Consider the following 27,635-nt stretch of genomic DNA (forward strand, 5'->3'; position numbering starts at 1 on the left):
CCGACAAACCAGCGAACAGCAGTTTCATTTATCCACGTCCCAAGGCACGCAGCAGCTCCGAAAATGACATCATAAACCTAGAAATGTTCAAAAATGTCACTGCGAAAAGTTTCATGGAGACCGTGACTCCACAAGTAAAGCCAAAAATTCTTCCAAAACCGCAATTTGATTTTTTGTCGCAGTATCAGCAGTCAATTTTGGTGCAAAGAAGTCAAAAACGCGCCGCTCCATCGACGTCTTCGGCATCGCAAGACCTTTCGTGGATGCAACCGCAGACAAAAAAGCCCAAATATGAGGAATTTTTCGACGAAAAGTTCTTTGATGAGTGAAATTTGTTATTATTTACCCCTTTTTCTTCATAGCTGGATATGAAAATGTTTCAAAATATTTAAAATAAATTTGAATTTCTTGCGTTTTTTTTGTTGTTTATTTTTCTTTATTTCAAACAATGACGCTTTGCGTAAACATCGTCCGCATGCAATATATGAAATGCACTCAATTCAAAAAATTTTTTAAAGGTTGGAGTGATGAGGAAAAAATTTTCACAAATTTTTAAATTTAAAAAATTATTTTTTTAATTAAAAAAAATATTTTCGTTAAAAAAAAGTCATATTTACGAAAAAATTATTTTTTAATTTTTTTTTTTTAATTTTTCAAAAATTTTTGGAATTTTTTTATTAATTATAAAAATAAATTATATTAAAATATTATTGAACTTCTTAAAAATTTAATGAAAATATCTGAAAAAAATATCTTAAAATTTTTTGTAGATTTTTCAAAAAATTTTGGGAAAAAAGTCCAAACTTATTAAATAAAAATAAATTTTTTAAAATTTAAAAAAATCTCAAAATATTTGAAAAAATTAAAAAATATTAATTTTTAAATATCTAATTTCAGATTTAAATAATTTCTAAAAATTGTTTTCTAATTTTTTTAAAAATAATTTTTGATTAATAATTTTTTGTCTAATTTTTAAAAATTATAAAACTTATTTTTTAAGTTTTCAATTTTTTTAACTACTTGAAAATTTTATTTAAATTTTAAAAATAAAATTTAATTTAAAAAATTTTATGTAGGTAACATTTGACAAAAAAAAAAATTTAAAAAATTTTATGTAAATTGCTAACATTTGACAAAAAAAAATTTCAAAAAAATAATTTTAATATTTTTTTTTAATAATTTTAATATTTTTTTAACAAAAAAAAAAAAAAAAATAATTTTAATATATTTTTAAAATTAAAATAAAATCTTTAATAATTTTGTAAAATGTTTAAATTTTAAAAGGATTTTTTTCAAAAAATTAAAATTAAAAAATAAATAAATGTGAAAGACATTTCCTCATTGCTCCAGCCTTAAGTAGGTAGGTTAAATTATAATGTTTAATACCGATTATTTTGGAATTATTACGTGTTTGATTAAACTTATATGTGCTTTTTTTGCTTGTTTTAACATTTTTTTTTTGTTAAATATAATATTTATATATTAAAATGTATTCATTCCTTACGTGCTACACGAAATATGGACAAGAACTAGAAAGATTTGGTAGTAAATAAAACAAAAGTCAACGAATTTCGCCGTTAAAAACTTCATTCCGTCGCATCTTTCGTCGCTTCCGCGGGTTTATTGTCTTCAGTGGGTGTCTCTTCGCTCATGGGAATCGGTTCGAGCTGTTGTTGCGTTTGTCCTGGCAATGGTTTTGTCGTTGTTTGTGTATTTGTCGCGCTACTTTGTGACTCGCTTCTGCTGTGACCACTTAGCGGCGTGTGTCCCGACGAATTTTGACCTGTTGCAGGTACGCCGCTCGGAAGTTGCATGTGATATCTGCGATTTTTATGAAAAATATTAGAAAAAAATGATTTTTTTTAAGGGAAATTCTTACTTGTAAATATTTTCTGTTGTCTCAACGACTCCCTGTTGCAAATTTAGGCTTCTACCTTTGATGCCGCCTTCTTTAGGCGGAGGCGAGAACCAATTGACAAAGTGACCAAACACAGGAACGTGTCGCAAAATGCCTTCTTGCCATAATTTTTCTTCGTTTTCTCGTTGCAAGTCAAGGGTGGCAGCCTCAATTCCCTAAAAAAATAAATTAAATATTTTTTTTAATAAAAAAAAAAATTAAATATTTTTTGTAAAAAAAAAAAATAAAATTTTAATATTTTTTTATGTAAAAAATTAAATTTTTACATTTTCATTAAAAAAAAATATATATTTTTTCGTTAAAAAATTCAAATTTTAACATTTTTCCATGGAAAAAATTAAATTTCTAAAAAAAATTTTTAAAAAAATATTTTTTTGTTAAAAAAATAAAAATTTTACCATTTTTTCATGAAAAAAAATAAATTTCTAAAAAAAAATTTAAAATAAATATATTTTTTTTTATTCAAAATTTTAAATTTTTATTGTAAAATTTTAAAAAAAAATTTTTAAATTTTCAAAAAAAAAAAAAATTTTTTTTTGAAAATTTGAAAAAATTAAATTTTAAATTTTTTTTTAAACCCCATACCCAAGAAAATTGCCCTGAACAATGTTTTTAAAAAAAAAAAAAAAAAATATTTTTTTCGTAAAAAAAATCAAATTTTAACATTTCTCTATGGAAAAAATTAAATTTCTAAAAAAATAAAAAAAAGATTTTTTCGTTAGAAAAAAAAATTTCTAAAAAAAAATTTAAAACATTTTTTCATTATTTTCATGGAAAAAATTAAACATCTAATTTTTTATAAAAAATAAATATTTTTCCATGAAAAAAAATTAAAATTTAGAAATTTTAGAAATTTAGAACCATGAAAAAACTAAAGTTCAGCATTTTTCATGTAAAAATAATTTTTCAAAACTTACTTTTTTCACAATTTCCGACATACTATCGAGCACCTTGGAGTCCTCTTGAATGGATTGTCCCGCATCCACTACCAGTTCCAGCAATTCATTCACATCCGTGTCTTCCGTGACCATCCCGAACCGCACACACGTCATGCCATCCGCTTCTCCCAGCGAAAATGCCGAATCCGTCGCTCTTAATTGATCCACGAGATGATTATTCAACTTATTCAGTTCCTGTTTCGACTCATCCCCATCCGTTGTGGCATCAATAAACTCCGGAACGTACCGAACGCCTCCTAAGCCCGCCCAATCACTCAATTCGACGAGCTGCAAAACGGGATTTTCCCTCACGAGCCGGTTGAATGTCTGTTTGTGCTTCACCGTTGCTCGCAAAATCTCGACTTGCGCATCAATTGACGTCGCAAAACTCTCCAAATACTCTTCTGGCGGCGGTAATTCACCGATTCCCAGTTCCAAGGGACAAAAACGAATACAAGTCCCGTGTTTGCCATGATCGATAATCTCTAATTCGATTTGACTGCTATCTCGTTGCAGGATTTGTCCGAGCCAGGAGTTCAAACGATCGATGTAGGAGGCGTTAATGTCGGCAGTTTTGTCATTTGAGGCTTCCGAGTCTTTATTGAGCTCTTTCAAGTCAAGGTCGAACTTGAAAACGACCACGGGAACGGCAGTATCGAAGAGTAAAGCGACGTTCAAGGGTTTATTTAAGAGTTCCGTGATGGGAACATTGGCTGCCGGTACTTTGCTGAGCACTTGGAGGCCATTTACTTTCGATACGATGTCGTAAAAAGCCTTGCACGATTGAAATGCTGCCAAAATTCGGTCAGATATTGCTTCTCGTCCCATGGATTGTAACATCATCCATACAGAAATGGCGGATAAATAGCGCGAAAGGAGCGGATCCGAGTCAAAAAGCATCGCAGGCGAGATATTAGCGACAGGTTTGTACAACAAAACCGACGGCACGGCAGGTACTCCGAACCAATTCGACAAATTTAGGGTCATGGAGTCACAAATTGTGGTATTTGAGTCGAGAGCTCCTTGTCCCAGTATCATAGATGCCAAATTATGACCTCTGCCGTGGAGCCAAATCTGATTTGCGTGACACAATTCTTGAAGTTTCAGAATATTATCCGACTCTCCGAGCAACGAAGCTCCCAAATTCGCTACTAAAAACAACGGAACTCGTTTTACGGTCACATCAAAGCTTATCAACTTTTGTAAAGCAGCGATATCCATCGTTCCCGCACATCCGGGCGCATTACTACACGGCACCACAATTATCGAACTCACCGGCAATCCGATTTGGCGACATGCAAACTGCAAAATTAAAGGCGACGAATTCTCAGAAATGTACAAACTCACGTCGGGCAACGATTTGACGCCATTTTCGTAGTAATTCGGGAATTTCGCGGCCATTGCGAGACGAATTGCGCGCACCAAACACTCACTACTGTCCTTGTGGTAACTCGCAGCGCAATCCACGTACCGGAACATTTGACTCAACCATCGCCCGGTGTCTGTAAGAATTTTCGACGTCACTTTCATCAGTTGCCGCCGATTCAAGTAGCTGAGGTACGAGGTAATCGAGTGCGAAACCAGCACCAAATGACTCATTTCGTCGAGCGGCGGCAACGGATATTCCGCAATTTCGTCGCTATCCGGGTCGTAAGGTTGTGACACGAGCGCCTCGAGACTCGTCAAAATCTCCGACGGGAGTTTCTTGTCGGGATGAAAATAATATGTGGGAGCCGCCGCTGCATTGCTATTCGTGACATTTTCCTCTGTGGCAGTTTTGAGACTTTCCAAGCGATGCACGACTTGACTAGCGGAGCTCTCGAGACGCGATAAACTCTCCAAACTATTGCGGACCTATTTTGCGCAAAACGGGCGAAAAAAGATCAATAAAAAAAAAGCTACACGTAATCGGAAATGCGAATTCTTACGTTTACTGCAGGAATTTCTGTTATTTTTGGTTTTGTGGTGTTGTTCATCAGTTCTTCCGTCATTTTTTACGAAATTGGGTGTTATTGTGGCAGGATTTCGGGTCTGTATTCGCTCTCGAAATTCACCTAGTTCTTTTATTGCACACGTAGTTTGTTGACTTTTAGGAGGCGAATGACGGAAAATTTGGTCATCGGGTTGAATTAGCGATTTTTTAGGCCGATGCAATTATTGGAAATGTTTCCTGTTTCAATTCTTTCGAAATTCTTAAAATTTTTTAAAAAATTTAGTCTAAAGCTTTCAGCTTTTAGAAAAAAATACTTTCAGCTTTCGAAATTAACTTTTCAGTTTTAATAACAAAAATCTTAGCTTTCAAAAATTTTTTCTCAGCTTTAAAAATGAACGATTTAGTTTTCGAAATAAAAATCGTAGCTTTCGAAATAAAAATCTTAGCTTTCGAAATAAAAATCTTAGCTTTCTAAATAAAAAATCTTAGCTTTCGAAAGTATCTTCTCAGCTTTCAAAATAAAAATCTTAGCTTCCGAAATAAAAATCTTAGCTTTCTAAATAAAAAATCTTAGCTTTCGAAAGTAACTTCTCAGCTTTAAAAAATAAAAATCTTAGCTTTCTAAATGAAAAATCTTAGCTTTCAAAATTTTTTTCTCAGCTTTAAAAATGAACGATTTAGTTTTCGAAATAAAAATCGTAGCTTTCGAAATAAAAATCATAGCTTTCGAAATAAAAATCTTAGCTTTCGAAATAAAAATCTTAGCTTTTGAAATTAAATTCTCAGCTTTCGAAATAAAAATCTTAGCTTTCAAAATTAACTTCTCAGCGTTCTAAATAAAAAATCTTAGCTTTCGAAATTAATTTTTCAGCTTTCGAAATTAACTTCTCAGCTTTCGAAATAAAAATCTTAGCTTTCAAAAGAAACTTCTCAGCTTTCGAAATAAAAATCTTAGCTTTCGAAATTAATTTTTCAGCTTTCGAAATTAACTTCTCAGCTTTCGAAATAAAAGTCTTAGCTTTCAAAAGAAACTTCTCAGCTTTCGAAATAAAAATCTTAGCTTTCGAAATTAAATTCTCAGCTTTCAAAATAAAAATCTTAGCTTTCGAAATAAAAATCTTAGCTTTCAAAATTAACTTCTCAGCTTTCTAAATAAAAAATCTTAGCTTTCGAAATTAAATTCTCAGCTTTCAAAATAAAAATCTTAGCTTTCTAAATAAAAAATCTTAGCTTTCAAAATTTTTTTCTCAGCTTTAAAAATGAACGATTTAGTTTTCGAAATAAAAATCGTAGCTTTCAAAATAAAAATCTTAGCTTCCGAAATAAAAATCTTAGCTTTCTAAATAATAAATCTTAGCTTTCGAAAGTAACTTCTCAGCTTTCAAAATAAAAATCTTAGCTTTCTAAATGAAAAATCTTAGCTTTCAAAATTTTTTTCTCAGCTTTAAAAATGAACGATTTAGTTTTCGAAATAAAAATCGTAGCTTTCGAAATAAAAATCATAGATTTCGAAATAAAAATCTTAGCTTTCGAAATAAAAATCATAGCTTTCTAAATAAAAAATCTTAGCTTTCGAAAGTATCTTCTCAGCTTTCAAAATAAAAATCTTAGCTTCCGAAATAAAAATCTTAGCTTTCTAAATGAAAAATCTTAGCTTTCAAAATTTTTTTCTCAGCTTTAAAAATGAACGATTTAGTTTTCGAAATAAAAATCGTAGCTTTCGGAATTAACTTATCAGCTTTCGAAATAAAAATCTTAGCTTTCGAAATTAACTTCTCAGCTTTCGAAATAAAAATCTTAGCTTTCGAAATTAACTTCTCAGCTTTCGAAATAAAAATCTTAGCTTTCGAAATTAACTTCTCAGCTTTCGAAATAAAAATCTTAGCTTTCGAAATCAACTTCTCAGCTTTCGAAATAAAAATCTTAGCTTTCGAAATTAACTTCTCAGCTTTCGAAATAAAAATCTTAGCTTTCGAAATTAACTTCTCAGCTTTCGAAATAAAAATATTAGCTTTCGAAATAAAAATCTTAGCTTTCTGAATAAAAAATTTTAGCTTTCAAAATTAACTTCTCAGCTTTCGAAATAAAAATCTTAGCTTTCAAAAATTTTTTCTCAGCTTTAAAAATGAACGATTTAGTTTTCGAAATTAATATCGTAGCTTTCGAAATAAAAATCTTAGCTTTCGGAATTAACTTATCAGCTTTCGAAATAAAAATCTTAGCTTTCGAAATTAATTTCTCAGATTTCGAAATAAAAATCTTAGCTTTCGAAATTAACTTCTCAGCTTTCGAAATAAAAATCGTAGCTTTCGGAATTAACTTATCAGCTTTCGAAATAAAAATCTTAGCTTTCGAAATTAACTTCTCAGCTTTCGAAATAAAAATCTTAGCTTTCGAAATTAACTTCTCAGCTTTCGAAATAAAAATCTTAGCTTTCGAAATTAACTTCTCAGCTTTCGAAATAAAAATCTTAGCTTTCGAAATCAACTTCTCAGCTTTCGAAATAAAAATCTTAGCTTTCGAAATTAACTTCTCAGCTTTCGAAATAAAAATCTTAGCTTTCGAAATTAACTTCTCAGCTTTCGAAATAAAAATATTAGCTTTCGAAATAAAAATCTTAGCTTTCTGAATAAAAAATTTTAGCTTTCAAAATTAACTTCTCAGCTTTCGAAATAAAAATCTTAGCTTTCAAAAATTTTTTCTCAGCTTTAAAAATGAACGATTTAGTTTTCGAAATTAATATCGTAGCTTTCGAAATAAAAATCTTAGCTTTCGGAATTAACTTATCAGCTTTCGAAATAAAAATCTTAGCTTTCGAAATTAACTTCTCAGCTTTCGAAATAAAAATCTTAGCTTTCGAAATTAACTTCTCAGCTTTCGAAATAAAAATCTTAGCTTTCGAAATCAACTTCTCAGCTTTCGAAATAAAAATCTTAGCTTTCGAAATTAACTTCTCAGCTTTCGAAATAAAAATCTTAGCTTTCGAAATTAACTTCTCAGCTTTCGAAATAAAAATATTAGCTTTCGAAATAAAAATCTTAGCTTTCTGAATAAAAAATTTTAGCTTTCAAAATTAACTTCTCAGCTTTCGAAATAAAAATCTTAGCTTTCAAAAATTTTTTCTCAGCTTTAAAAATGAACGATTTAGTTTTCGAAATTAATATCGTAGCTTTCGAAATAAAAATCTTAGCTTTCGGAATTAACTTATCAGCTTTCGAAATAAAAATCTTAGCTTTCGAAATTAACTTTTCAGCTTTCGAAATAAAAATCTTAGCTTTCGAAATTAACTTCTCAGCTTTCGAAATAAAAATCTTAGCTTTCGAAATTAACTTCTCAGCTTTCGAAATAAAAATCTTAGCTTTCGAAATCAACTTCTCAGCTTTCGAAATAAAAATCTTAGCTTTCGAAATTAACTTCTCAGCTTTCGAAATAAAAATCTTAGCTTTCGAAATTAACTTCTCAGCTTTAGAAATTAACCTCTTAGCTTTCTAAATGAACTTTTTAGAAAACTTTAATATACAAAGCTTAGAAAATCTTCAGAAATTTTACTTTTTTAAACTAACCGACATGAAATCAAAAACACTTTCCAACATTGTATCGTCCTTTAGCAGTTCAATAGTCAATCAAATCAAAACAAAACTCATCGTAATGATCTCCCAACTTCGTCCCCGTGTCTCACAAGTACTGACAGCCTACCTAAAGCAAACGGGCGAACCTCCATGGACCTCATACTTCATCAAATACGCCGACATCCACGACAACGGCAGAGAACACTTTGGATTTTCGCACTTTAACTGGACTCTCGATACCGGAACAAATTATCACATTTTGCGCACCGGTTGCTGGCCTTACATGAAATATCATTGCACAAAAAGACCGCGACAGGATCTCTCGTTCGACGACAAATTCTTCCGCTTCATCAAAGTCATCAATTTCGGATTGCCGTGCTTGTTTTATGGCCTTGCCGCGAAATATTTGATCCGACACAAGGAAGAAGTTTTCGTGGAAGGCTTTAAAGATCCCGTGCCGATTTATTTTTTGTACGAGGAAGACAAGGGAAGCCAATACTGAGACTGAATTGTAGAAAATTATTTATTTTTTAGCGAATAGAACGTCGAATTTTAGTAAGGTTTAACTTTTTTGTGTGGCTTTTCACTCAATTTTGATTTTTCCTTGAGATTTTGACCGTCAGATGGAAGGGAATCGTCCAAATTCCACAATTGAACGCGCCCGTCTTCGCCTCCAGTGAACAGAATTTTAGCTTTTTCATTATATTCAGCACATCTGAAGATCTGATTGGCTCGAACGAAGTTGTAAGAAGGCTCAAGAGTCATTTTTTGTGATAATTTTAAGCTTCGAAGACATTCCCTGGAAGAAAAAATCAAAGAATTTAACAAAATTCACGAGATTTTAGAAAATTCTTTTACCCTTTGTTAAAATTTGACGTTCCAACGAAGAAAACATCATCTTTTTCGACATAACATCCAAGCAAACAGCAATCAATCGGGGAATTTCTCTTCAATTGTGTCGCAATTTCACTTCGTTTGAACTCGTGAACCTTATCTTGCGTCTCCACATTGAACAATTGAAGGTCATTTGTGTCTGTAATGCACGCCAAATGATCCAAATTATCTTTTTTGTACCAAAATGCTTGACTGGGACTACTTTCCGTGTTAAAAGACACCAACAAGGCATCATCTTCCGTGGATTGTTTGATGTCATAAACGTTCAGAAGCCCATCGGTACTTGAACTTGCCACGGAATCAGGATTTTTTGGATGGAATTTGATCTAAAATGAAAGAAAAATCGAATTTTCAAAAGATTTTTGAGGAAATTTCTTACATTTGTGATGTCATCTTCGTGACTTTCCCAATAACCGCCCAGCAATTGACGTTGTCTCGTATCAAAAAAGAGTAAAAACGCATCGCCTCGTATTTTTTCGGTGCCACAACATAAAATTCTGCCGTTTTGATTGACATCCATGCATGAAAAAGGCTTCTTTGTACCACTTGAGTCATCAAAATAGGCGTGAATGACCTCGTTACTTCTCAAATCGTAACTTTTACACTCGCCAGAGACACGATTAACGTACAAAATGTTATCGTTTGTTGGGTCAAACTTCAATCCAGACAACAAAACATCATCTTTGGAGATAGTTTTTGGCGTGACGAGTCCTTTTTGTGTTGTAACGTCGTAAAGTTGGACAATTCCGGTTGAACTTCCCGTGGCAAGAAGGGTTTTTGTACTAAAATTTAAAGAAAAAATTAAAAATTATCAAAAATTTCAATGAAAAATTGGAAATTCTTACCTGCTTGTGGTCGTTAGATGCAAAATATACTCCTTCAAGTCCTGTCCAACTTGAATTTCGAAGGGTTCAAGCCGTTTGAAGAGTCGATTGAGCTCATTTTCGTCACAAGTGTCGAAATCTGGTACGGGATCTTCTTCATCGCTACTTTCTTGAACAAATTTCTCGTTTTGTTTCATGATTTTTGATTGAATTTCACGCAAAAAACGTGGAAACGACAATTTCAAAACAAAAACACGCCAACTGTCAAACAAACGTCAAAGTCGAAAACGTAAACAAACGACTTCACAAAGCCAGAGACGCAGTTTTTCCAATATTTTATCATTATTTGTTCAAATTTCCACCTAAATTAGTGTTAAAATTGTGAAAAAATGACGACAGCTGCGAGACCAACATTCGATCCAGCCAGAGGTAAATTTTTTAAAGCATTTTTGAGCAATCCCAAATAAAAATATTTCATTTTTTCTCGAATTTCAGGTGGTCAAGGTCGTGGCGAGAAGGATTTGAGTGCTCTTTCGAAGCAATATTCGAGCCGTGACTTGCCAGGACACACGAAACTCAAATATCGCGAGCAAGGTCAAAGCACCAGCGAAGAATTGCGTAGCCGTGACTTCCGCAAGGACTTGGAAGAGCGTGAACGCAGCGAAAAATCTTCCTCTTCGTCGTCTTCGAGCAAACGTCCCCTGCCTCCGGTCGTTCAACGTGCCATCGAGCAAAATAAAAAGCAAAAAGTTGCAGTCAGCTTGGATCAAGATGATCCCGTTGACAGCGAAAATTCAGATTCGGACGACTCGGATGACGATACTGCGGCTTTGCTGGCGGAATTGAACAAAATTAAGCGAGAACGGGCACAAGAGCAAGCAAAGAAGGAAATGGAGAAGAAACAGGAGGAGGAGAAAATTCGCATGGAAAATATTTTGTCGGGAAATCCGCTGTTGAATTACTCGGCAGGAGCAAAAGCGGGCGATTTGAAGGTGAAGAGACGATGGGATGACGATGTGGTGTTTAAGAATTGCGCACGAAGTGAACCGGAGAAAAAAGGAGCAAATTTCATCAATGACTCGTTACGCTCGGAATTCCACAAGAAATTCATGGAAAAGTACATTAAGTAAGACCAGAGCGTCTATTAGAGTAAATTTAATGATAAGGATTTTAATAATAAATGCGATTTCAATAAAATAATTAAGAATTTTCAAGAGAAATTTTGATTTTTTATGGAATTTTTTTCAGAATTTTGCGTTTAAAGGATTATTTGAACATTTTCCAAAGAAAAATTTTTAAAATTCGGCGGGGGTAAAATTTTTATTGAGAATGAATTTTGGCAACACGGAGACGGAGAACCGTGATCTAGCTTAATTTTGAAAAATCGGTATGTGAGCCCTCATAATAAGAGGATTTTGACTGAAATTTTTTTTCATCAATTTTTTTTGCTAACATCTTTAAATGGCTCCTGTACATCGAAAACGCAAAATTTAGAAAAAGTGCAAAACAAAAGTTGTTTCTAATGCCAAAACCTTCAATTTGAGACGGAGAACCGTGATCTAGCTTAATTTTGAAAAATCGGTATGTGAGCCCTCATAATAAGAGGATTTTGACTTAAATTTTTGCAAAAGTTGAAAAAATTTTAAAAAACGCATAATAAGAGGATTTTGAAAATTTTTTTCATCAATTTTTTACATGCTGCAAAACAAAAGTTGTTTCTAATGCCAAAACCTTCAATTTGAGACGGAGAACCGTGATCTACAAAAGTTGAAAAAATTTTTAAAAATCGGTATGTGAGCCCTCATAATAAGAGGATTTTGACTTAAATTTTTTTTCATCAATTTTTTTTGCTAACATCTTTAAATGGCTCCTGTACATCGAAAACGCAAAATTTAGAAAAAGTGCAAAACAAAAGTTGTTTCTAATGCCAAAACCTTCAATTTGAGCTGGAGAACCGTGATCTACAAAAGTTGAAAAAATTTTGAAAAATCGGTATGTGAGCCCTCATAATAAGAGGATTTTGACTTAAATTTTTTTTCATCAATTTTTTTTGCTAACATCTTTAAATGGCTCCTGTACATCGAAAACGCAAAATTTAGAAAAAGTGCAAAACAAAAGTTGTTTCTAATGCCAAAACCTTCAATTTGAGACGGAGAACCGTGATCTACAAAAGTTGAAAAAATTTTGAAAAATCGGTATGTGAGCCCTCATAATAAGAGGATTTTGACTTAAATTTTTTTTCATCAATTTTTTTTGCTAACATCTTTAAATGGCTCCTGTACATCGAAAACGCAAAATTTAGAAAAAGTGCAAAACAAAAGTTGTTTCTAATGCCAAAACCTTCAATTTGAGACGGAGAACCGTGATCTACAAAAGTTGAAAAAATTTTTAAAAATCGGTATGTGAGCCCTCATAATAAGAGGATTTTGACTTAAATTTTTTTTCATCAATTTTTTTTGCTAACATCTTTAAATGGCTCCTGTACATCGAAAACGCAAAATTTAGAAAAAGTCCAAAACAAAAGTTGTTTCTAATGCCAAAACCTTCAATTTAAACTGGAGAACCGTGATCTACAAAAGTTGAAAAAATTTTGAAAAATCGGTATGTGAGCCCTCATAATAAGAGGATTTTGACTTAAATTTTTTTTCATCAATTTTTTTTGCTAACATCTTTAAATGGCTCCTGTACATCGAAAACGCAAAATTTAGAAAAAGTGCAAAACAAAAGTTGTTTCTAATGCCAAAACCTTCAATTTGAGACGGAGAACCGTGATCTACAAAAGTTGAAAAAATTTGAGACGGAGAACCGTGATTCTTAATTTTGAAAATTTTTTTTGCTATCGGTATGTGAGCCCTCATAATAAGAGGATTTTGACTTAAATTTTTTTTCATCAATTTTTTTTGCTAACATCTTTAAATGGCTCCTGTACATCGAAAACGCAAAATTTAGAAAAAGTGCAAAACAAAAGTTGTTTCTAATGCCAAAACCTTCAATTTGAGACGGAGAACCGTGATCTACAAAAGTTGAAAAAATTTTGAAAAATCGGTATGTGAGCCCTCATAATAAGAGGATTTTGACTTAAATTTTTTTTCATCAATTTTTTTTGCTTACATCTTTAAATGGCTCCTGTACATCGAAAACGCAAAATTTAGAAAAAGTGCAAAACAAAAGTTGTTTCTAATGCCAAAACCTTCAATTTGAGACGGAGAACCGTGATCTACAAAAGTTGAAAAAATTTTGAAAAATCGGTATGTGAGCCCTCATAATAAGAGGATTTTGACTTAAATTTTTTTTCATCAATTTTTTTTGCTAACATCTTTAAATGGCTCCTGTACATCGAAAACGCAAAATTTAGAAAAAGTGCAAAACAAAAGTTGTTTCTAATGCCAAAACCTTCAATTTGAGACGGAGAACCGTGATCTACAAAAGTTGAAAAAATTTTTAAAAATCGGTATGTGAGCCCTCATAATAAGAGGATTTTGACTTAAATTTTTTTTCATCAATTTTTTTTGCTAACATCTTTAAATGGCTCCTGTACATCGAAAACGCAAAATTTAGAAAAAGTGCAAAACAAAAGTTGTTTCTAATGCCAAAACCTTCAATTTGAGACGGAGAACCGTGATCTAGCAAAAGTTGAAAAAATTTTGAAAAATCGGTATGTGAGCCCTCATAATAAGAGGATTTTGACTTAAATTTTTTTTCATCAATTTTTTTTGCTAACATCTTTAAATGGCTCCTGTACATCGAAAACGCAAAATTTAGAAAAAGTGCAAAACAAAAGTTGTTTCTAATGCCAAAACCTTCAATTTGAGACGGAGAACCGTGATCTACAAAAGTTGAAAAAATTTTTAAAAATCGGTATGTGAGCCCTCATAATAAGAGGATTTTGACTTAAATTTTTTTTCATCAATTTTTTTTGCTAACATCTTTAAATGGCTCCTGTACATCGAAAACGCAAAATTTAGAAAAAGTGCAAAACAAAAGTTGTTTCTAATGCCAAAACCTTCAATTTGAGACGGAGAACCGTGATCTACAAAAGTTGAAAAAATTTTGAAAAATCGGTATGTGAGCCCTCATAATAAGAGGATTTTGACTTAAATTTTTTTTCATCAATTTTTTTTGCTAACATCTTTAAATGGCTCCTGTACATCGAAAACGCAAAATTTAGAAAAAGTGCAAAACAAAAGTTGTTTCTAATGCCAAAACCTTCAATTTGAGACGGAGTACCGTGATCTACAAAAGTTGAAAAAATTTTGAAAAATCGGTATGTGAGCCCTCATAATAAGAGGATTTTGACTTAAATTTTTTTTCATCAATTTTTTTTGCTAACATCTTTAAATGGCTCCTGTACATCGAAAACGCAAAATTTAGAAAAAGTGCAAAACAAAAGTTGTTTCTAATGCCAAAACCTTCAATTTGAGACGGAGAACCGTGATCTACAAAAGTTGAAAAAATTTTAAAAAATCGGTATGTGAGCCCTCATAATTATAGGATTTTGACTTAAATTTTTTTTCATCAATTTTTTTTGCTAACATCTTTAAATGGCTCCTGTACATCGAAAACGCAAAATTTAGAAAAAGTGCAAAACAAAAGTTGTTTCTAATGCCAAAACCTTCAATTTGAGACGGAGAACCGTGATCTAGCTTAATTTTGAAAAATCGGTATGTGAGCCCTCATAATAAGAGGATTTTGACTTAAATTTTTTTTCATCAATTTTTTTTGCTAACATCTTTAAATGGCTCCTGTACATCGAAAACGCAAAATTTAGAAAAAGTGCAAAACAAAAGTTGTTTCTAATGCCAAAACCTTCAATTTGAGACGGAGAACCGTGATCTAGCTTAATTTTGAAAAATCGGTATGTGAGCCCTCATAATAAGAGGATTTTGACTTAAATTTTTTTTCATCAATTTTTTTTGCTAACATCTTTAAATGGCTCCTGTACATCGAAAACGCAAAATTTGAAAAAGTGCAAAACAAAAGTTGTTTCTAATGCCAAAACCTTCAATTTGAGACGGAGAACCGTGATCTACTAAAGTTGAAAAAATTTTGAAAAATCGGTATGTGAGCCCTCATAATAAGAGGATTTTGACTTAAATTTTTTTTGCTAACATCTTTAAATGGCTCCTGTACATCGAAAACGCAAAATTTAGAAAAAGTGCAAAACAAAAGTTGTTTCTAATGCCAAAACCTTCAATTTGAGACGGAGAACCGTGATCTACAAAAGTTGAAAAAATTTTGAAAAATCGGTATGTGAGCCCTCATAATAAGAGGATTTTGACTTAAATTTTTTTTCATCAATTTTTTTTGCTAACATCTTTAAATGGCTCCTGTACATCGAAAACGCAAAATTTAGAAAAAGTGCAAAACAAAAGTTGTTTCTAATGCCAAAACCTTCAATTTGAGACGGAGAACCGTGATCTACAAAAGTTGAAAAAATTTTGAAAAATCGGTATGTGAGCCCTCATAATAAGAGGATTTTGACTTAAATTTTTTTTCATCAATTTTTTTTGCTAACATCTTTAAATGGCTCCTGTACATCGAAAACGCAAAATTTAGAAAAAGTGCAAAACAAAAGTTGTTTCTAATGCCAAAACCTTCAATTTGAGACGGAGAACCGTGATCTAGCTTAATTTTGAAAAATCGGTATGTGAGCCCTCATAATAAGAGGATTTTGACTTAAATTTTTTTTCATCAATTTTTTTTGCTAACATCTTTAAATGGCTCCTGTACATCGAAAACGCAAAATTTAGAAAAAGTCCAAAACAAAAGTTGTTTCTAATGCCAAAACCTTCAATTTGAGACGGAGAACCGTGATCTAGCTTAATTTTGAAAAATCGGTATGTGAGCCCTCATAATAAGAGGATTTTGACTTAAATTTTTTTTCATCAATTTTTTTTGCTAACATCTTTAAATGGCTCCTGTACATCGAAAACGCAAAATTTAGAAAAAGTGCAAAACAAAAGTTGTTTCTAATGCCAAAACCTTCAATTTGAGACGGAGAACCGTGATCTAGCTTAATTTTGAAAAATCGGTATGTGAGCCCTCATAATAAGAGGATTTTGACTTAAATTTTTTTTCATCAATTTTTTTTGCTAACATCTTTAAATGGCTCCTGTACATCGAAAACGCAAAATTTAGAAAAAGTGCAAAACAAAAGTTGTTTCTAATGCCAAAACCTTCAATTTGAGACGGAGAACCGTGATCTAGCTTAATTTTGAAAAATCGGTATGTGAGCCCTCATAATAAGAGGATTTTGACTTAAATTTTTTTTCATCAATTTTTTTTGCTAACATCTTTAAATGGCTCCTGTACATCGAAAACGCAAAATTTAGAAAAAGTCCAAAACAAAAGTTGTTTCTAATGCCAAAACCTTCAATTTGAGACGGAGAACCGTGATCTAGCTTAATTTTGAAAAATCGGTATGTGAGCCCTCATAATAAGAGGATTTTGACTTAAATTTTTTTTCATCAATTTTTTTTGCTAACATCTTTAAATGGCTCCTGTACATCGAAAACGCAAAATTTAGAAAAAGTCCAAAACAAAAGTTGTTTCTAATGCCAAAACCTTCAATTTGAGACGGAGAACCGTGATCTAGCTTAATTTTGAAAAATCGGTATGTGAGCCCTCATAATAAGAGGATTTTGACTTAAATTTTTTTTCATCAATTTTTTTTGCTAACATCTTTAAATGGCTCCTGTACATCGAAAACGCAAAATTTAGAAAAAGTGCAAAACAAAAGTTGTTTCTAATGCCAAAACCTTCAATTTGAGACGGAGAACCGTGATCTACAAAAGTTGAAAAAATTTTGAAAAATCGGTATGTGAGCCCTCATAATAAGAGGATTTTGACTTAAATTTTTTTTCATCAATTTTTTTTGCTAACATCTTTAAATGGCTCCTGTACATCGAAAACGCAAAATTTTGAAAAAGTGCAAAACAAAAGTTGTTTCTAATGCCAAAACCTTCAATTTGAGACGGAGAACCGTGATCTAGCTTAATTTTGAAAAATCGGTATGTGAGCCCTCATAATAAGAGGATTTTGACTTAAATTTTTTTTCATCAATTTTTTTTGCTAACATCTTTAAATGGCTCCTGTACATCGAAAACGCAAAATTTAGAAAAAGTGCAAAACAAAAGTTGTTTCTAATGCCAAAACCTTCAATTTGAGACGGAGAACCGTGATCTACTTGAAAAAATTTTGAAAAATCGGTATGTGAGCCCTCATAATAAGAGGATTTTGACTTAAATTTTTTTTCATCAATTTTTTTTGCTAACATCTTTAAATGGCTCCTGTACATCGAAAACGCAAAATTTAGAAAAAGTGCAAAACAAAAGTTGTTTCTAATGCCAAAACCTTCAATTTGAGACGGAGAACCGTGATCTAGCTTAATTTTGAAAAATCGGTATGTGAGCCCTCATAATAAGAGGATTTTGACTTAAATTTTTTTTCATCAATTTTTTTGCTAACATCTTTAAATGGCTCCTGTACATCGAAAACGCAAAATTTTGAAAAAGTGCAAAACAAAAGTTGTTTCTAATGCCAAAACCTTCAATTTGAGACGGAGAACCGTGATCTACAAAAGTTGAAAAAATTTTGAAAAATCGGTATGTGAGCCCTCATAATAAGAGGATTTTGACTTAAATTTTTTTTCATCAATTTTTTTTGCTAACATCTTTAAATGGCTCCTGTACATCGAAAACGCAAAATTTAGAAAAAGTGCAAAACAAAAGTTGTTTCTAATGCCAAAACCTTCAATTTGAGACGGAGAACCGTGATCTAGCTTAATTTTGAAAAATCGGTATGTGAGCCCTCATAATAAGAGGATTTTGACTTAAATTTTTTTTCATCAATTTTTTTGCTAACATCTTTAAATGGCTCCTGTACATCGAAAACGCAAAATTTTGAAAAAGTGCAAAACAAAAGTTGTTTCTAATGCCAAAACCTTCAATTTGAGACGGAGAACCGTGATCTAGCTTAATTTTGAAAAATCGGTATGTGAGCCCTTATAATAAGAGGATTTTGACTTAAATTTTTTTTCATCAATTTTTTTTGCTAACATCTTTAAATGGCTCCTGTACATCGAAAACGCAAAATTTTGAAAAAGTGCAAAACAAAAGTTGTTTCTAATGCCAAAACCTTCAATTTGAGACGGAGAACCGTGATCTAGCTTAATTTTGAAAAATCGGTATGTGAGCCCTCATAATAAGAGGATTTTGACTTAAATTTTTTTTCATCAATTTTTTTGCTAACATCTTTAAATGGCTCCTGTACATCGAAAACGCAAAATTTAGAAAAAGTGCAAAACAAAAGTTGTTTCTAATGCTAAAACCTTCAATTTGAGACGGAGAACCGTGATCTACAAAAGTTGAAAAAATTTTAAAAAATCGGTATGTGAGCCCTCATAATAAGAGGATTTTGACTTAAATTTTTTTTCATCAATTTTTTTTGCTAACATCTTTAAATGGCTCCTGTACATCGAAAACGCAAAATTTTGAAAAAGTGCAAAACAAAAGTTGTTTCTAATGCCAAAACCTTCAATTTGAGCTGGAGAACCGTGATCTACAAAAGTTGAAAAAATTTTGAAAAATCGGTATGTGAGCCCTCATAATAAGAGGATTTTGACTTAAATTTTTTTTCATCAATTTTTTTTGCTAACATCTTTAAATGGCTCCTGTACATCGAAAACGCAAAATTTTGAAAAAGTGCAAAACAAAAGTTGTTTCTAATGCTAAAACCTTCAATTTGAGACGGAGAACCGTGATCTAGCTTAATTTTGAAAAATCGGTATGTGAGCCCTCATAATAAGAGGATTTTGACTTAAATTTTTTTTCATCAATTTTTTTTGCTAACATCTTTAAATGGCTCCTGTACATCGAAAACGCAAAATTTTGAAAAAGTGCAAAACAAAAGTTGTTTCTAATGCTAAAACCTTCAATTTGAGACGGAGAACCGTGATCTAGCTTAATTTTGAAAAATCGGTATGTGAGCCCTTATAATAAGAGGATTTTGACTTAAATTTTTTTTGCTAACATCTTTAAATGGCTCCTGTACATCGAAAACGCAAAATTTAGAAAAAGTGCAAAACAAAAGTTGTTTCTAATGCTAAAACCTTCAATTTGAGACGGAGAACCGTGATCTACAAAAGTTGAAAAAATTTTAAAAAATCGGTATGTGAGCCCTCATAATAAGAGGATTTTGACTTAAATTTTTTTTCATCAATTTTTTTTGCTAACATCTTTAAATGGCTCCTGTACATCGAAAACGCAAAATTTAGAAAAAGTCCAAAACAAAAGTTGTTTCTAATGCCAAAACCTTCAATTTGAGACGGAGAACCGTGATCTACAAAAGTTGAAAAAATTTTGAAAAATCGGTATGTGAGCCCTCATAAGAAGAGGATTTTGACTTAAATTTTTTTTCATCAATTTTTTTTGCTAACAGCGATAAATGGCTCCTGTACATCGAAAACGCAAAATTTTGAAAAAGTGCAAAACAAAAGTTGTTTCTAATGCCAAAACCTTCAATTTGAGACGGAGAACCGTGATCTACAAAAGTTGAAAAAATTTTAAAAAATCGGTATGTGAGCCCTCATAATAAGAGGATTTTTACTTAAATTTTTTTTCATCAATTTTTTTTGCTAACATCTTTAAATGGCTCCTGTACATCGAAAACGCAAAATTTAGAAAAAGTGCAAAACAAAAGTTGTTTCTAATGCTAAAACCTTCAATTTGAGACGGAGAACCGTGATCTACAAAAGTTGAAAAAATTTTAAAAAATCGGTATGTGAGCCCTCATAATAAGAGGATTTTGACTTAAATTTTTTTCATCAATTTTTTTTGCTAACATCTTTAAATGGCTCCTGTACATCGAAAACGCAAAATTTTGAAAAAGTGCAAAACAAAAGTTGTTTCTAATGCCAAAACCTTCAATTTGAGACGGAGAACCGTGATCTACAAAAGTTGAAAAAATTTTTAAAAATCGGTATGTGAGCCCTCATAATAAGAGGATTTTGACTTAAATTTTTTTTCATCAATTTTTTTTGCTAACATCTTTAAATGGCTCCTGTACATCGAAAACGCAAAATTTAGAAAAAGTCCAAAACAAAAGTTGTTTCTAATGCCAAAACCTTCAATTTGAGACGGAGAACCGTGATCTACAAAAGTTGAAAAAATTTTAAAAAATCGGTATGTGAGCCCTCATAATAAGAGGATTTTGACTTAAATTTTTTTTCATCAATTTTTTTTGCTAACATCTTTAAATGGCTCCTGTACATCGAAAACGCAAAATTTAGAAAAAGTCCAAAACAAAAGTTGTTTCTAATGCCAAAACCTTCAATTTGAGACGGAGAACCGTGATCTACAAAAGTTGAAAAAATTTTAAAAAATCGGTTTGAGCCCTCATAATTTCAGCAATCAATTTTTTTTGCTAACATCTTTAAATGGCTCCTGTACATCGAAAACGCAAAATTTAGAAAAAGTCCAAAACAAAAGTTGTTTCTAATGCCAAAACCTTCAATTTGAGACGGAGAACCGTGATCTACAAAAGTTGAAAAAATTTAAAAAATCGGTATGTGAGCCCTCATAATAAGAGGATTTTGACTTAAATTTTTTTTCATCAATTTTTTTTTGCTAACATCTTTAAATGGCTCCTGTACATCGAAAACGCAAAATTTAGAAAAAGTCCAAAACAAAAGTTGTTTCTAATGCCAAAACCTTCAATTTGAGACGGAGAACCATGATCTATCTTAATTTTGAAAAATCGGTATGTGAGCCCTCATAATAAGAGGATTTTGACTTAAATTTTTTTTCATCAATTTTTTTTGCTAACATCTTTAAATGGCTCCTGTACATCGAAAACGCAAAATTTAGAAAAAGTCCAAAACAAAAGTTGTTTCTAATGCCAAAACCTTAAATTTGAGACGGAGAACCGTGATCTACAAAAGTTGAAAAAATTTTAAAAAATCGGTATGTGAGCCCTCATAATAGAGGATTTTGACTTAAATTTTTTTTCATCAATTTTTTTTGCTAACATCTTTAAATGGCTCCTGTACATCGAAAACGCAAAATTTAGAAAAAGTCCAAAACAAAAGTTGTTTCTAATGCCAAAACCTTCAATTTGAGACGGAGAACCGTGATCTACAAAAGTTGAAAAAATTTTAAAAAATCGGTATGTGAGCCCTCATAATAAGAGGATTTTGACTGAAATTTTTTTTCATCAATTTTTTTTGCTAACATCTTTAAATGGCTCCTGTACATCGAAAACGCAAAATTTAGAAAAAGTCCAAAACAAAAGTTGTTTCTAATGCCAAAACCTTCATTTTGAGACGGAGAACCGTGATCTAGCTTAATTTTGAAAAATTGGTATGTGAGCCCTCATAATAAGAGGATTTTGACTTAAATTTTTTTCATCAATTTTTTTTGCTAACATTTTTAAATGGTTCCTGTACATCGAAAACGCAAAATTTTGAAAAAGTCCAAAACAAAAGTTGTTTCTAATGCCAAAACCTTCAATTTGAGACGGAGAACCGTGATCTACAAAAGTTGAAAAAATTTTAAAAAATCGGTATGTGAGGCCTCATAATAAGAGGATTTTGATTGAAATTTTTTTTCATCAATTTTTTTGCTAACATCTTTAAATGGCTCCTGTACATCGAAAACGCAAAATTTTGAAAAAGTCCAAAACAAAAGTTGTTTCTAATGCCAAAACCTTGATCTCAATTTGAAAAATCGGATGTGAGCCCTCATAATAAGAGGGAGCTTAATTTTTTTTCATCAATTTTTTTTGCTAACATCTTTAAATGGCTCCTGTACATCGAAAACGCAAAATTTAGAAAAAGTCCAAAACAAAAGTTGTTGAAAAAATTTTTAAAAATCGGTATGTGAGGCCTCATAATAAGAGGATTTTGACTGAAATTTTTTTTCATCAATTTTTTTGCTAACATCTTTAAATGGCTCCTGTACATCGAAAACGCAAAATTTAGAAAAAGTCCAAAACAAAAGTTGTTTCTAACCAAAACCTTCAATTTGAGGAGAACCGTGATCTAGCAAAAGTTGAATTTTGAAAATTTTAAAAAATCGGTATGCAAAATTTGAGCCAAAACAAAAGTTGTTTCATAATAAGAGGATCGGTTTGACTTAAATTTTTTTTCATCATTTTTTTTTGCTAACATCTTTAAATGGCTCCTGTACATCGAAAACGCAAAATTTAGAAAAAGTCCAAAACAAAAGTTGTTTCTAACATTAAAACCTTCATTTTGAGACGGAGAACCGTGATCTACAAAAGTTGAGCCCTCATAATAAAATTTGACTTAAATTTTTTTTCATCAATTTTTTTTGCTAACATCGGTATGCAAAATTTAGAAAAAGTCCAAAACAAAAGTTGCCTCATAATAATTTTGAAAGAGGATTTTGATTGAAATTTTTTTTCAGCAATTTTTTTTGCTAACATCTTTAAATGGCTCCTGTACATCGAAAACGCAAAATTTAGAAAAAGTCCAAAACAAAAGTTGTTTCTAATGCCAAAACCTTCAATTTGAGACGGAGAACCGTGATCTAGCTTAATTTTGAAAAATCGGTATGTGAGGCCTCATAATAAGAGGATTTTGATTGAAATTTTTTTTCAGCAATTTTTTTTGCTAACATCTTTAAATGGCTCCTGTACATCGAAAACGCAAAATTTAGAAAAAGTGCAAAACAAAAGTTGTTTCTAATGCCAAAACCTTCAATTTGAAAAATTGGTATGTGACGGAGCTAACATCTTTTAAATGGCTCCTGTACATCGAAAACGCAAAATTTAGAAAAAGTCCAAAACAAAAGTTGAAAGAAATTTTAATTTTGAAAAATCGGTATGTGAGGCCTCATAATAAGAGGATTTTGACTGAAATTTTTTTTCATCAATTTTTTTGCTAACATCTTTAAATGGCTCCTGTACATCGAAAACGCAAAATTTTGAAAAAGTCCAAAACAAAAGTTGTTTCTAATGCCAAAACCTTCATTTTGAGACGGAGAACCGTGATCTAGCTTAATTTTGAAAAATCGGTATGTGAGCCCTCATAATAAGAGGATTTTGACTTAAATTTTTTTTTCATCAATTTTTTTTGCTGACATCTTTAAATGGCTCCTGTACATCGAAAACGCAAAATTTAGAAAAAGTGCAAAACAAAAGTTGTTTCTAATGCCAAAACCTTCAATTTGAGACGGAGAACCGTGATCTACAAAAGTTGAAAAAATTTTTTTTTAAAAATCGGTATCGAAAACGTGAGGTTTCTAACATCAAAACCCTCATAATAATTTTGAAAAATAACACTAATCAAGGATTTTGACTTAAATTTTTTTTCATCAATTTTTTTTGCTAACATCTTTAAATGGCTCCTGTACATCGAAAACGCAAAATTTAGAAAAAGTCCAAAACAAAAGTTGTTTCTAACATCAAAACCTTCATTTTGAGACGGAGAACCGTGATCTAGCTTAATTTTGAAAAATCGGTATGTGAGCCCTCATAATAAGAGGATTTTGACTTAAATTTTTTTTCATCAATTTTTTTTGCTAACATCTTTAAATGGCTCCTGTACATCGAAAACGCAAAATTTAGAAAAAGTCCAAAACAAAAGTTGTTTCTAATCAAAACCTTCATTTTGAGACGGAGAACCGTGGAAAAATCGGTATGTGAGCCCTCATAATAAGAGGATTTTGACTTAAATTTTTTTTAATCAATTTTTTTCGCTAACATCTTTAAATGGCTCCTGTACATCGAAAACGCAAAATTTAGAAAAAGTCCAAAACAAAAGTTGTTTCTATCAAAACCTTCATTTTGAGCTGGAGAACCGTGATCTACAAAAGTTGAAAAAATTTTAAAAAATCGGTATGTGAGGCCTCATAATAAGAGGATTTTGATTGAAATTTTTTTTCATCAATTTTTTTTGCTGACATCTTTAAATGGCTCCTGTACATCGAAAACGCAAAATTTTGAAAAAGTGCAAAACAAAAGTTGTTTCTAATGCCATTTTGAGACGGAGAACCTTAGCTTAATTTTGAAAAATGATGTGACATAATAAGAGGGACTAAATTTTTTTAATCAAGAACATCTTTAAATGGTGATCAAAATTTAGAAAAAGTCCAAAACAAAAGTTGAAATCTACAAAAAATTTTAAAAATCGGTATGTGAGCCCTCATAATAAGAGGATTTTGACTGAAATTTTTTTTCATCAATTTTTTTGCTAACATCTTTAAATGGCTCCTGTACATCGAAAACGCAAAATTTAGAAAAAGTCCAAAACAAAAGTTGTTTCTAACATCAAAACCTTCATTTTGAGACGGAGAACCGTGATCTAGCTTAATTTTGAAAAATCGGTATGTGAGCCCTCATAATAAGAGGATTTTGACTTAAATTTTTTTTCATCAATTTTTTTTGCTAACATCTTTAAATGGCTCCTGTACATCGAAAACGCAAAATTTAGAAAAAGTCCAAAACAAAAGTTGTTTCTAACATCAAAACCTTCATTTTGAGCTGGAGAACCGTAGCTTAATTTTGAAAAATGGTATATGAGCCCTCATAATAAGAAGTTAAATTTTTTTTAATCAATTTTTTTTCATCAATTTTTTTCAAAAACCTTCATTTTGAGACGGAGAACCGTGATCTAGCTTAATTTTGAAAAATCGGTATGTGAGCCCTCATAATAAGAGGATTTTGACTTAAATTTTTTTTCATCAATTTTTTTTGCTAACATCTTTAAATGGCTCCTGTACATCGAAAACGCAAAATTTAGAAAAAGTCCAAAACAAAAGTTGTTTCTAATGCCAAAACCTTCATTTTGAGCTGGAGAACCGTGATCTACAAAAGTTGAAAAAATTTTGAAAAATCGGTATGTGAGCCCTCATAATAAGAGGATTTTGACTTAAATTTTTTTTCATCAATTTTTTTTGCTAACATCTTTAAATGGCTCCTGTACATCGAAAACGCAAAATTTTCCAAAACAAACGTTGTTTCTAACATCAAAACCTTCATTTTGAACGGAGAAAAGTTGTTTCATAATAAGAGGATTTTGCTTAAATTTTTTTTAATCAATTTTTTTCGCTAACATCTTTAAATGGCTCCTGTACTTCGAAAACGCAAAATTTAGAAAAAGTCCAAAACAAAAGTTGTTTCTAACATCAAAACCTTCATTTTGAGACGGAGAACCGTGATCTACAAAAGTTGAAAAAATTTTGAAAAATCGGTATGTGAGCCCTCATAATAAGAGGATTTGACTTAAATTTTTTTTCATCAATTTTTTTTGCTAACATCTTTAAATGGCTCCTGTACATCGAAAACGCAAAATTTAGAAAAAGTCCAAAACAAAAGTTGTTTCTAACATCAAAACCTTCATTTTGAGACGGAGAACCGTGATCTACAAAAGTTGAAAAAATTTTGAAAAATCGATATGTGAGCCCTCATAATAAGAGGATTTTGACTTAAATTTTTTTTCATCAATTTTTTGCTCCTGTACATCGAAAACGCAAAATTTAGAAAAAGTCCAAAACAAAAGTTGTTTCTAACATCAAAACCTTCAATTTGAGACGGAGAACCGTGATCTAGCTTAATTTTGAAAAATCGGTATGTGAGCCCTCATAATAAGAGGATTTTGACTGAAATTTTTTTTCATCAATTTTTTTTGCTAACATCTTTAAATGGCTCCTGTACATCGAAAACGCAAAATTTTGAAAAAGTCCAAAACAAAAGTTGTTTCTAATGCATCAAAACCTTCATTTTGAGACGGAGAACCGTGATCTACAAAAGTTGAAAAAATTTTGAAAAATCGGTATGTGAGCCCTCATAATAAGAGGATTTTGACTTAAATTTTTTTTCATCAATTTTTTTGCTAACATCTTTAAATGGCTCCTGTACATCGAAAACGCAAAATTTTAAAAAAGGCCAAAACAAAAGTTGTTTCTAACATCAAAACCTTCATTTTGAGACGGAGAACCGTGATCTAGCTTAATTTTGAAAAATCGGTATGTGAGCCCTCATAATAAGAGGATTTTGACTTAAATTTTTTTTCATCAATTTTTTTTGCTAACATCTTTAAATGGCTCCTGTACATCGAAAACGCAAAATTTAGAAAAAGTCCAAAACAAAAGTTGTTTCTAACAACAAAACCTTCAAGTTCAGACGGAGAACCGTGATCTAGCTTAATTTTGAAAAATCGGTATGTGAGCCCTCATAATAAGAGGATTTTGACTTAAATTTTTTTTCATCAATTTTTTTTGCTAACATCTTTAAATGGCTCCTGTACATCGAAAACGCAAAATTTAGAAAAAGTCCAAAACAAAAGTTGTTTCTAACATCAAAACCTTCATTTTGAGACGGAGAACCGTGATCTAGCTTAATTTTGAAAAATCGGTATGTGAGGCCTCATAATAAGAGGATTTTGACTTAAATTTTTTTTCATCAATTTTTTTTGCTTACATCTTTAAATGGCTCCTGTACATCGAAAACGCAAAATTTTGAAAAAGTCCAAAACAAAAGTTGTTTCTAACATCAAAACCTTCATTTTGAGACGGAGAACCGTGATCTAGCTTAATTTTGAAAAATCGGTATGTGAGCCCTGAGGATTTTGACTTAAATTTTTTTTATCAATTTTTTTTGCTAACATCGGTACATCGAAAACGCAAAATTTAGAAAAAGTCCAAAACAAAAGGTGTTTCTAACATCAAAACCTTCATTTTGAGACGGAGAACCGTGATCTAGCTTAATTTTGAAAAATCGGATGTGAGCCCTCATAATAAGAGGATTTTGACTTAAATTTTTTTTCATCAATTTTTTTGCTAACATCTTTAAATGGCTCCTGTACATCGAAAACGCAAAATTTTGAAAAAGTCCAAAACAAAAGTTGTTTCTAATCAAAACCTTCAATTTGAGACGGAGAACCGTGATCTACAAAAGTTGAAAAAATTTTGAAAAATCGGTATGTGAGCCCTCATAATAAGAGGATTTTGACTTAAATTTTTTTTCATCAATTTTTTTTGCTAACATCTTTAAATGGCTCCTGTACATCGAAAACGCAAAATTTAGAAAAAGTCCAAAACAAAAGTTGTTTCTAACATCAAAACCTTCAATTTGAGACGGAGAACCGTGATCTAGCTTAATTTTGAAAAATCGGTAAGTGAGCCCTCATAATAAGAGGATTTTGACTTAAATTTTTTTTCAGCAATTTTTTTTGCTAACATCTTTAAATGGCTCCTGTACATCGAAAACGCAAAATTTAGAAAAAGTCCAAAACAAAAGTTGTTTCTAACATCAAAACCTTCATTTTGAGACGGAGAACCGTGATCTAGCTTAATTTTGAAAAATCGGTATGTGAGCCCTCATAATAAAAGGATTTTGACTTAAATTTTTTTTTCATCAATTTTTTTTGCTAACATCTTTAAATGGCTCCTGTACATCGAAAACGCAAAATTTAGAAAAAGTCCAAAACAAAAGTTGTTTCTAATGCCAAAACCTTCAATTTGAGCTGGAGAACCGTGATCTACAAAAGTTGAAAAAATTTGAAAAATCGGTATGTGAGCCCTCATAATAAGAGGATTT

At 31.3% G+C, this 27,635-nt stretch overlaps 4 protein-coding genes across 4 annotated transcripts; 2 read left to right on the plus strand and 2 right to left on the minus strand.

Annotated features, from left to right (window-relative positions):
• Positions 1 to 1,207: 1,207 nt before the first annotated feature.
• Positions 1,208 to 4,934, minus strand: LOC134833506 (pyridoxal-dependent decarboxylase domain-containing protein 1). The gene is made up of 4 exons (XM_063847833.1): positions 4,785 to 4,934; positions 2,836 to 4,710; positions 1,880 to 2,073; positions 1,208 to 1,821 (listed from the first exon to the last, which is right to left on the minus strand). Exons 1-4 carry the CDS (start codon positions 4,845 to 4,847, stop codon positions 1,587 to 1,589), a joined length of 2,367 nt encoding a protein of 788 aa, XP_063703903.1. The 5' UTR covers positions 4,848 to 4,934; the 3' UTR covers positions 1,208 to 1,586.
• A 3,467-nt stretch (positions 4,935 to 8,401) lies between these two features.
• Positions 8,402 to 8,924, plus strand: LOC134833816 (uncharacterized protein C15orf61 homolog). The gene has a single exon (XM_063848271.1). It carries the CDS (start codon positions 8,438 to 8,440, stop codon positions 8,858 to 8,860), a length of 423 nt encoding a protein of 140 aa, XP_063704341.1. The 5' UTR covers positions 8,402 to 8,437; the 3' UTR covers positions 8,861 to 8,924.
• Positions 8,864 to 10,332, minus strand: LOC134833814 (WD repeat-containing protein 89). Its single transcript, XM_063848269.1, has 4 exons — positions 10,098 to 10,332; positions 9,632 to 10,034; positions 9,217 to 9,578; positions 8,864 to 9,157 (listed from the first exon to the last, which is right to left on the minus strand). The coding sequence occupies exons 1-4, from the start codon at positions 10,271 to 10,273 to the stop codon at positions 8,911 to 8,913; spliced, it is 1,188 nt and encodes a 395-aa protein (XP_063704339.1). The 5' UTR covers positions 10,274 to 10,332; the 3' UTR covers positions 8,864 to 8,910.
• A 17-nt stretch (positions 10,333 to 10,349) lies between these two features.
• LOC134833815 (protein CWC15 homolog) lies at positions 10,350 to 11,294 on the plus strand. The gene is made up of 2 exons (XM_063848270.1): positions 10,350 to 10,505; positions 10,572 to 11,294. Exons 1-2 carry the CDS (start codon positions 10,466 to 10,468, stop codon positions 11,204 to 11,206), a joined length of 675 nt encoding a protein of 224 aa, XP_063704340.1. The 5' UTR covers positions 10,350 to 10,465; the 3' UTR covers positions 11,207 to 11,294.
• Positions 11,295 to 27,635: the final 16,341 nt, after the last annotated feature.

This window comes from Culicoides brevitarsis, chromosome 3 (assembly GCF_036172545.1).
Source record: "Culicoides brevitarsis isolate CSIRO-B50_1 chromosome 3, AGI_CSIRO_Cbre_v1, whole genome shotgun sequence".
Taxonomy (NCBI): domain Eukaryota; kingdom Metazoa; phylum Arthropoda; class Insecta; order Diptera; family Ceratopogonidae; genus Culicoides; species Culicoides brevitarsis.

What these genes read in the sequence shown, in the direction of transcription:
- LOC134833506 (XM_063847833.1), bottom strand. Translation starts at nt 4,847, where the DNA reads ATGACGGAAGAACTGATGAACAACACCACAAAACCAAAAATAACAGAA. An exon ending in CAGAAATTCCTGCAGTAAAC is followed by an intron (nt 4,711 to 4,784) that starts GTAAGAATTCGC and finishes TGCGCAAAATAG; the next exon opens with GTCCGCAATAGTTTGGAGAG. An exon ending in ACAACAGAAAATATTTACAA is followed by an intron (nt 1,822 to 1,879) that starts GTAAGAATTTCC and finishes TAAAAATCGCAG; the next exon opens with ATATCACATGCAACTTCCGA.
- LOC134833816 (XM_063848271.1), top strand. Translation starts at nt 8,438, where the DNA reads ATGATCTCCCAACTTCGTCCCCGTGTCTCACAAGTACTGACAGCCTAC.
- LOC134833814 (XM_063848269.1), bottom strand. Translation starts at nt 10,273, where the DNA reads ATGAAACAAAACGAGAAATTTGTTCAAGAAAGTAGCGATGAAGAAGAT. An exon ending in CATCTAACGACCACAAGCAG is followed by an intron (nt 10,035 to 10,097) that starts GTAAGAATTTCC and finishes TTTAAATTTTAG; the next exon opens with TACAAAAACCCTTCTTGCCA. An exon ending in ACGAAGATGACATCACAAAT is followed by an intron (nt 9,579 to 9,631) that starts GTAAGAAATTTC and finishes CTTTCATTTTAG; the next exon opens with ATCAAATTCCATCCAAAAAA.
- LOC134833815 (XM_063848270.1), top strand. Translation starts at nt 10,466, where the DNA reads ATGACGACAGCTGCGAGACCAACATTCGATCCAGCCAGAG. An exon ending in AACATTCGATCCAGCCAGAG is followed by an intron (nt 10,506 to 10,571) that starts GTAAATTTTTTA and finishes CTCGAATTTCAG; the next exon opens with GTGGTCAAGGTCGTGGCGAG.